Below are 9,038 nucleotides of genomic sequence, written 5' to 3'. Positions count from 1 at the left end.
ACGAAGCCTGTTCCTCCCCATCCAGACTCGCACGGCCTCCAGGCACCGGGACATCACTTCCACGGCATCGTTGGGGTGGTCCGGGGTGGAGATGTACAGCTGGGTGTCATCTGCGTACTGATGAAACTCCACCCCGAAACCACGGATGATCTCACCCAGTGGCTTCATATAGATGTTGAACAGGAGAGGCGAGAGGACCAACCCCTGTGGTACCCCACAAGTGAGGCGCCTCGAGGTTGACCTCTGCCCCCCTGCCAACACAAATTGCGTCCGGTCCGAGAGGTAGGAGGAGAACCACCGTAAAACGGTGCCCCCCAACCCCAACCCCCCTAACCGGTGCAACAAGATACCATGGTCGATGGTATCAAAAGCCGCTGAGAGATCTAACAGGACCAGGATAGAGGAACAGCCTCTATCCCGAGCTCTCCAGAGATCATCAACCAACGTGACCAATGCCGTTTCCGTGCTGTGCCCAGGCCGGAAGCCGGACTGGCGCGAGTCTAGATAGACAGTTTCTTCCAGGTGCTGAGGAAACTGTCGTGCCACCACACTCTCAACAACCTTCGCAAGAAAGCGAAGGTTGGAGACAGGCCGGTAGTTGGCCAAAGTAGCCGGGTCCAGGGAGGGCTTCTTGAGGAGGGGCCTCACCACAGCCTCTTTCAAGGCAGCCGGCAAGAACCCCTCACTCAAAGAAGCGTTGACGATTTCCTGGAGCCAGCCTCGTGTAACCTCTCGGGAGGCCAGTACCAGCCAGGAGGGACACGGGTCCAGTAAACATGTGGTGGTGTTCAGCCGTCCCAGCATTCTGTCCATGTCCTCGGGGGTCACAGGATCAAACTCTTCCCATAAAATGGACTCAAGGCCTGCCTCCATTGGCCCGCCTGAACTAGTCCAATCGGAGGCTAACCCGGCCCGGATCCGATCGATTTTGTCATGCAGGTAACACCCAAATTCCTCTGCCCGACCCTGCAAAGGGACATCCCGGACCCTCTGATGAAGGAGGGAGCGGGACACCCTAAACAGGGCGGCAGATCGGTTACCTGCAGACGCGATAAGAGCGAAGAAATAGTTGCGTTTCGCCACTCTTATCGCTACTAGGTAAGTCCTCAAATGGGACTTTACCAATTTCCGATCGGATTCGGAGCGGGTGGCCCTCCAATTACTCTCTAGGCATCTCTTCCGACGCTTCATCACCCTCAGCTCCTCGGAAAACCAAGGAGCCAAGGTAGACCGGCATCGGGTGAGGGGCCGCAAAGGCACNGACCCGGTCCAGGGCCCCCGCGGCCGCACCATTCCAGGCGGCCACCAGGTCCTCAGTCGAGCCGCGGGTCAAGGTCTCAGGTATTGGCCCAAGCTCTGTCTGGAACCTCTCAGGGTCCATCAGGCGCCTGGGGCGGAACCATTTTGTCACTTCTGGTTCCGCCTCCCCGCGGTGGGGCGTAGCGGTAGGAAAGGCCAGCCGAAGGAGAGAGTGATCTGACCATGACAGGGGCTCAACGACCATTTTGACCTCAAAGGCTCCCCTGTGCGTTACGATTGTTTGAGCCTCAGCTGTTGCCTCATCAACAGGTAACTGTTGGTAGACCTGTGCCAAATCAAGTTTTGCAAAAATTCACCCCCCCCTTGAGGGAGGCCAGAATGTGGTTTACCACAGGCACTGTATATGCATGCTGTTGCAGCACTTTGTTCAATGTACATTTTTAGTCCACACAAATTTGGACTTCTCCATTAGCCTTTAGAGGCATTACAATGGGGGTTTCCCATGGACTAGAGTCCACGGGTTCTAAGATGCCTTGCTGGAGCAGCTTGTCCAGCTCTGCATCAATTTTGCTTTTGAGAGCAAAAGGCACCCTTCTCGGCTTAATCCTAATGGGTGTGATAGCTGGGTCTAAGTGTAGGGCAATGGGAGGCCCCTTGTATGAACCAAGCTCTGTGCTAAACACATCAGCAAACTCCTTGCAGACTTCTGCAAGGCCTAACGTTTGCAGGCTGTGAAGCCCAGTCATTTGGATCCCAAGGGCCTCGAACCAATCGAGTCCAATGAGACTCGTGCGATCACCCTCAACTACCACCACATCTAGTAGGCCTTCAAAAGCCTTACGCTGCACTTTGAGCGTAGCCTCCCCTTTCACGCTGACTCTGGAATTCTTGAAGTCAGTGAGAATTAAGTTCGATGGCCTGAGTTTGACTCAAAGGCCACTACTGCTGCAAATCCTTTTGAAGGTGTCATGTGAAATGATCGATAGAGTGGACCCTGTGTCCAACTCCATTGATAAGGGAACCTCTTGCAACTTCACGTCAATGAGAAGCTTTTTCTTAAGGGGCTTGTGTGTCTCTGTCTTCAAAATGCTCCTGCGCGATGCGCAGAAACCCACCCTATGTTGGCTGGGGACCCTGGTACCTTTCTGAAGCAATTCTTCCCGAGATTGAACCTTCTGGCGACCCAAACAAACGGAGGCAATGTGGCCTTGCCTTCCACATGCCCGGCAAATGACGGAGCGGAATCTACAGTCAGAGTGCTTGTGGTGTCCTCCCCACCCGAAACACTGAGGAGATGCTGAGGCCTTGTCTGGACACTCCTTCGGCCTTCTCTCTGCTGGCTGGTGCAGCCTGTCCACCTCCTCTTCAGGATCCTGTTCTGGATCTTCTCGAGCAACCTCTTGATGGGGAAGGGGTTCCTTGGCCGAGCTCACTTCCAGCGATGCTGTACTGGCAGGCAGAGTCGCTGTGCTGGATGCCGAACTTCCCAGGACTTCTTGGTAAGTCCTCTCTTCTTTTGTTGTTAAATGTTGCTTACAGCGATCCCACCTTCGTCACCACTGTTAGATTCGCAGGTTGGAGGCATTAAAAGGAGACACATAGTGTAACAACAAGTCTTCTTTATTGTTCTCTTCCACAACCAGCAACAGCAAAAATGGCGCGCAGGCCTTTTATAGTGTCCTAGCCCCAGACAACGTCAGCCAATGAAAACCAGGCTGTTTTCGCACCTTGCGCATGCGCACAAGGCTGGAGACAGCCAGTCTGGTCCTGAGCAGCTTTTGGTCTGCCCGGGACCCTTTGCAACATTTCTGAGCCTGCTAAATGCTCCAGCAGGCTCAGGACATAACACCAGCCACATAGGTCCCATTCAACTACACAATTAAACCAGCTGATCAAGCTTATATGAGGCAGAGATCATGTCACTGAAGGCTTTTTCTACATCCTCTCTAAGAAGCTCAAAATCTCAATTGACCAGACACTTGCCTTCAGAAGTTGTGCGTTCTCCCTCACTGGAGGTTTTTAACATTGGACAGCCATTTGTCTGAAATCGTATATGGCAGGAGTCCCCAACCCATTGGCCACAGCCCGGTACTGAGCTGTGGCTTGTTCAGAATTGGGCCACACGAGCAGCAGGCGAATGCGTGTATGCAGCTCCTTTTGCATGAGTGCGAGACACTCTTGTCTGCATGAAGCTCTATTTGTGTGAGCAGTGGGTATGCCCACTTTACATGCACACCGAGTGCCCACTACTTGTGCAAATGGAGCTTCACTTGCATGTGCGAGTGCTCATTACTCGTGCAAATGGAGCTGCAAATGCTTGCACCTGCCACTCACACAAAACCATTTCCTCTCCCCCCCACCAGTCCACAAACCTGGAAAGGTTGGGGACCACTGGTCTATGGTCTCCTGCTTGAGCAGGGGTGAGACTAGAAGACCTCCAAGATCCCTTCCACCTCTGTTATTCTATTATTCTGAAGTGATAACTGATCCAGGAAAGCTTATGCAAAAAGAATTGGTTCATCTGGCAGGTGCTATATTATAAGATTATTTGGAATGTTTGTTCCCAAGATTAACACAGCTACACCTGTGAAAATTAGAATATGTCATTCTGAAATCTTCTGCTTCATCCTCTGGTTTCTGGTTTATTTGTTCATACTTTGTAGTCGTTATCTGGGAATTTTCCAGTTGTAGTTTCAATTTGGGGATTTGGTCATTTATATCATCTAGCTAATTTTTAGTCTCATTATGTTTTTTTATGTCACCTTTGTGTGCAACAATTGTTTGGTGAATTAGCTGTAGCATGGAGAATATTTCCTTCTGAAAGGTATTTGTTTTTTCTTGAGGCATCATTTCTAGAAATCCTCTAGTGTCACCAGTCTCAGTAAGAGTGGAACAAAGTTTCCTCTAGTTTTTTAGTCTTTATATGTAGCCTTTATAATGCAGTCCTAATGGCAGTATTTTATAGTAATCCTTTTTCTCAAGTATCCTGAAAATTATCAGTCAGGTAAGGTTGTAATCCACAATGTTTCAAGTGTTCAAAATGTTCAACCTCCCTGCAGACAGATGTATTTAAAAGTCATTTTTTTCTTTCTCTCACACTAGCTCTTGAGATTAAAAGTCCAAGCTCAGTAGGTATTTATAGTCCAAGAAGGTCAGGATGATAAATATGCCAAAATATTTTCCTTTATTGCCAACTGTTCTCCCTTCAGCTGAAAATCACCAAGTAGCCAAGGGGCTAGTTATAGTGCTATTCTCAAATCCACCACTAGATGTCATTCAAAGTCCATTTTTCACTCTTAAAACAAAGGGTTGATTTCTTATATTTCTTATATTTCACCTCAATGATTTTTTTTCAAATAGAAAATCTTAACAATTATCTCAGTTTTCAAATTTATTAAAACTGTAGCTTTGTATTACTTTCACTTCAGTATTGTTTATTTCTGTCCCCAATAAAAAATTTAAAACACTGCTTCCTTTCACATCCGGAGGTTTTTAGCTTCTTGGGAGCCTTTCCCAGGAAATTCAGTTGTAAAATAGTAAAAAAAGGATCAATATTCTCACCCAGTTCCAAACATGCTGTTTATGATGTACTAATTGAAGATTTTGTTCTTTTGTTGTCAGCAGCTCATGGCCGGCCGCAGAGGTGTGGCCGGTCTTTCCCCTGCTGGTTTAGAGGACTTTCCTTGGATCAAATGGAAAGACCCCATCTCTCCATGATCAACAAGGCACCCCTCCTTCTTCATTGCCTCTTCGGGGAGACTTTAGGCGCTTTTCAGGGCTCCCAGCAGTGTGAAATCAGGCATGGAAGGCAGAGCCCTGCCTTCCTGCATCCGTCTTACCATGACACAAAACTGGCAGAATAATATATATGATTTTCTGCTTGGTTGCCATATCATCCTCTTTTTTTCTCCTTTCATTCACGAAGTTTGCAGAAGTGAAAGAACTTCATAGAACACTCTAATTCTACATTAAATTTTCATGTGGCAATGAAAATTGCAAGAGAACACATTGGATCCTTATACAGTATTGGGACACCCTCCCAAGCCTACAGGTGTGCTGATGGCTCTCACAGCAATGAATTCCTTAGTCCTCTCTTTCCTGGGTTTTTTTTTTTAAATTATGGAGCAAACTAAAACACTACTGAATCCACAGATTACAAATTACTTCCACAACTGGAGGAATTGAGGAAATTTCAGTTGAGAATAATCTATTGATAATTTATTGAGAATAATCGATTTTGAGTGACATAGAAAAGAGGAAAAAATGAAATATTTTCTACTGAGGTATCTCAGTACCAGTTTCCAGAGGACTAGTTCATACTATTATGCGTAAACATATTTTTATTGATTTACTTGTATTTTAGTTCCTAAACTGATATTTATTCTGCTTTGTTCTACAGCTTAGTGGGTGGGAAAGCTGCAATGTTTTCTTTAAAAAAAAACCTGACAAATTACTTTTCTTGCTGTCCTCCATCACCCTCATTCTATCTAACTCTTGTTTTTTGAATCTGAAACATTCCTAAGGCAAAATAAAAGAAGAATAAAAGATATCGCTTCCCTATCCCTCTCACCCTACAGTGAGTGTACCTGCTGTAGACCTAACATGTGCCCATTTGAAGTTAGTGGAGGATTGAATGATTTCTTTGGTATATGGAATGTAAATAGAAAGTTTTGTAAAATTCATCTTTTAGTTGGGAATGTGAGAGTATAAAATATGATTCATATGAAGTATGAAGAAATTAGAGTGATATAGAATTTTTCTATTCTAGAGAATAAAAATTCCTTAGAAAATTGAATACTCTTTAAAAATGTGTTGTGAATTGATCAGAACACTTCATCATTCATGGTGGGCTCTAAGAAAAAATGCACTTGTTATAGCATGGGGGGGAGGGAAGGAGACCAAATATGAGGTTACCTCCTGGATAGCATTGACCTTAACAGAATGCCCAGTGATTTTAGTCTAAAAGGGACATTTGATGGGTTGATAAAATAGTTCTTTAGAAATATACAGTATCTTGAAAATACTGGATTGTAACCTGCAGGAAAAAAATGTGAAATGTATTGTGCTGGTAACTATTCTGTTTCTTTGTGTTTTTACTAACATAATTGGAAGAATATTTGCCTTGGATGGCAACCAGTTGGCTAGTCAACTGGTTATATGATAGGTAGATAAGTCTAACAAGATTATTTTGTGACCAAACTAAAACTGTTTTTCTCACAATGAACCACGTGGTGGCAGTGTTAGCAAAGAATTCATTTCTCTTCCGCATCTTGTTTAATTTCAACAGTAGAAGTTATTCAGTAAAGAGATAAAATTAACAGAGGAATCAGATAAGCACAGTTGATAGAGCAAAGCAACAAATAAAGAAGAATACAAAGGATTTGCAGACTTAAATTGTAAAAGAAGGAAGTTAGAAGTTTTGCACTGGGGCAGAATTTGATCTTCTAATGAAAAATTGGAATCATGGAAAACTGCTTTTGGAGAAGGCAAGGTCTGTATTTCCTTCTCTTTTTCTCATTCTCTAAAGTAATGTGTACTTCAATTTCTTTTTCTATCCCTGAAGAAAAGAAAAAGGGATTTCTAGTGGCTAATGTGCTTAAAGATTTAAAACTGAAAACAAGGGAGCTCACAACACGCAAAGCACATCTAGTTTCTGATGACTCTGAGGAATATTTCCATCTTGACATCCCTACTGGAAATTTGTTGATTTATAATAAAATAGACAGAGAAGCTTTATGTGGCCAGAATGACCCATGTTTACTTTTAACTCAAATTGTACTAGAAAATCCCTTAGACATCTTTAATATTGAAATCAAAATAGAAGATGTGAATGACAATATACCCAAATTTTGGAAAACCAAAGTGGAGATGAACATTCCCGAGAATGTTCCTAAAAATACAACATTCCACCTGGAATCTGCTCAAGATGAGGATCTGGGAGAAAATAGCATTCAAAACTATACTCTCAGTCCTAATGAGCATTTTCAGCTTCAAATACATAAGCAGGAAGATGGGAGTAACAATATGTATCTTGCTTTGAAAAAAGGACTAGATAGGGAGAAGATGCCTCATCTTGGACTGACTCTAATGGCTATTGATGGTGGTATACCACAGAAAACAGGTACAATGCAAATTAATATCAATGTTCTAGATATTAATGATAACTTCCCCAAGTTTAGTAAGTCTGAATATAAGGTAAAAATAAAGGAAAACATTCTTAAGGGAACTTTGGTGACTAAAGTGGACGCTATGGATCTTGATTTGGGTTCAAATGCACAGATACTTTATTCATTTTATCAAGTGCCGGAAAGAATAAATAATTTGTTTCTTCTAAATGAAAAAAATGGAGAAATCACTGTTTGCGGTCAGTTTGATTATGAAAAAGAAAAGACTTATAGCATAAACATCAAAGCCACAGATGGTGGGGGTCTTTCAGAGCACTGCAAGGTATTGATAGAGGTTGAAGATGTGAATGACAACCCTCCAGAAGTGTCCATCATATCTCTGACCAGCTTCTTAAAAGAGGACTCTCTCCCAGACACAATGGTGGCCCTCTTCAGTGTTAGAGACCAAGACTCTGGAGACAACAGCAAAATGGTCTGCTCCGTGGAGATGAACCTTCCTTTTGTGCTCAAAGGCACCACAAACAACTTTTATCAGCTTGTGCTCCAAAGTCCCCTAGACAGAGAGACGGTCACTGAGTATAACATCACCATCACAGCCATTGACTGCGGCTCTCCTAGGCTCACTTCAACAAGACTGATTAATGTTCAGATCTCCGATGTCAATGATAACCCTCCTCTTTTTGAAAAGCCTTCATTTGACATGCAGATCTGGGAGAATAATATTCCAGGCTTGTACATCGGCTCAATCCACGCTGTGGATCTGGACACAAAGCTGAATGCTAAAGTGACTTACTCAGTTCTGCCTGGGAAGGGTGATGGCCTTTTGCCCTCTTTCATTTCAATCAACTCTGAAACTGGAAACCTGTATGCCCTCCGATCCCTGGACTATGAGCAGATAAGAGGCTTCAGAGTTACTGTGAGGGCCTCTGATGGTGGTTCTCCTTCCCTGAGCTCACAAGTGATTGTCCGCATCCACATCATAGATGAAAACGACAACGCTCCCTTCTTCCTGTATCCCCTCCAGAACAACACATCCCCATGCAATGAGCTGGTTTCCAAGTCAGCCGAGGCCGGCTATCTGGTCACCAAGGTGGTTGCAGTGGATGTAGATTCTGGCCAAAACTCTTGGCTTTCCTATGAATTGCTGAAGGCCACGGACCCAGCCCTTTTCAGCATAGGAGTGCAGAATGGGGAAGTGAAAACCAGGAGAGCCCTGAATGAGCGAGACACAAACAAGCAGAGGCTGGTGATTCTGGTCAGAGACAACGGTCTTCCTCCCCAGACCAGCACGGCGTTGCTTAATGTCCTTCTTGTGGATGGCTTTTCGGATCCCTTCCTGAGGAGGGTGGATGTCAGTGTGCAAGAACCGGAAGAAGACAAAGCCTTGACCAAGTATTTGGTGATCTGCTTGGCTGCTGTCTCCTTTGTGTTCCTGGTCTGTATTGTTGTGTTTGTTGTGGTCAAAATCCTCAAGAAGGACCCCCAAAGCCATTTTACTGCAGCTGTTCCTCACTTCCCACCTGCCAGTGCTGATGCCCCAGAGAACTGTGCAGATTCACAGAATGGGTCGCTTCCCAGGACTTACCGTTATGATGTTTGTTTGACTGGTGGATCCTTAAGTAGCGAGTTCCGATTTCTCAGGCCCCTCTTTCC

At 44.7% G+C, this 9,038-nt stretch overlaps 1 protein-coding gene across 1 annotated transcript; it reads left to right on the top strand.

Annotated features, from left to right (window-relative positions):
- Positions 1–6,723: 6,723 nt before the first annotated feature.
- Positions 6,724–9,030, top strand: LOC107299398 (protocadherin beta-16-like; the record flags this gene model as incomplete). The annotated part of the gene is made up of 1 exon (XM_029286726.1): positions 6,724–9,030. A coding segment is annotated over exon 1 (2,307 nt), but the record flags the coding sequence as incomplete, so codon positions are not given.
- Positions 9,031–9,038: the final 8 nt, after the last annotated feature.

This window comes from Protobothrops mucrosquamatus, unplaced genomic scaffold, assembly GCF_001527695.2.
Source record: "Protobothrops mucrosquamatus isolate PMUCROS unplaced genomic scaffold, P.Mucros_1.0 scaffold_226, whole genome shotgun sequence".
Classification (NCBI taxonomy): domain Eukaryota; kingdom Metazoa; phylum Chordata; class Lepidosauria; order Squamata; family Viperidae; genus Protobothrops; species Protobothrops mucrosquamatus.
This window is presented reverse-complemented; position numbering and strand designations above follow the sequence as displayed.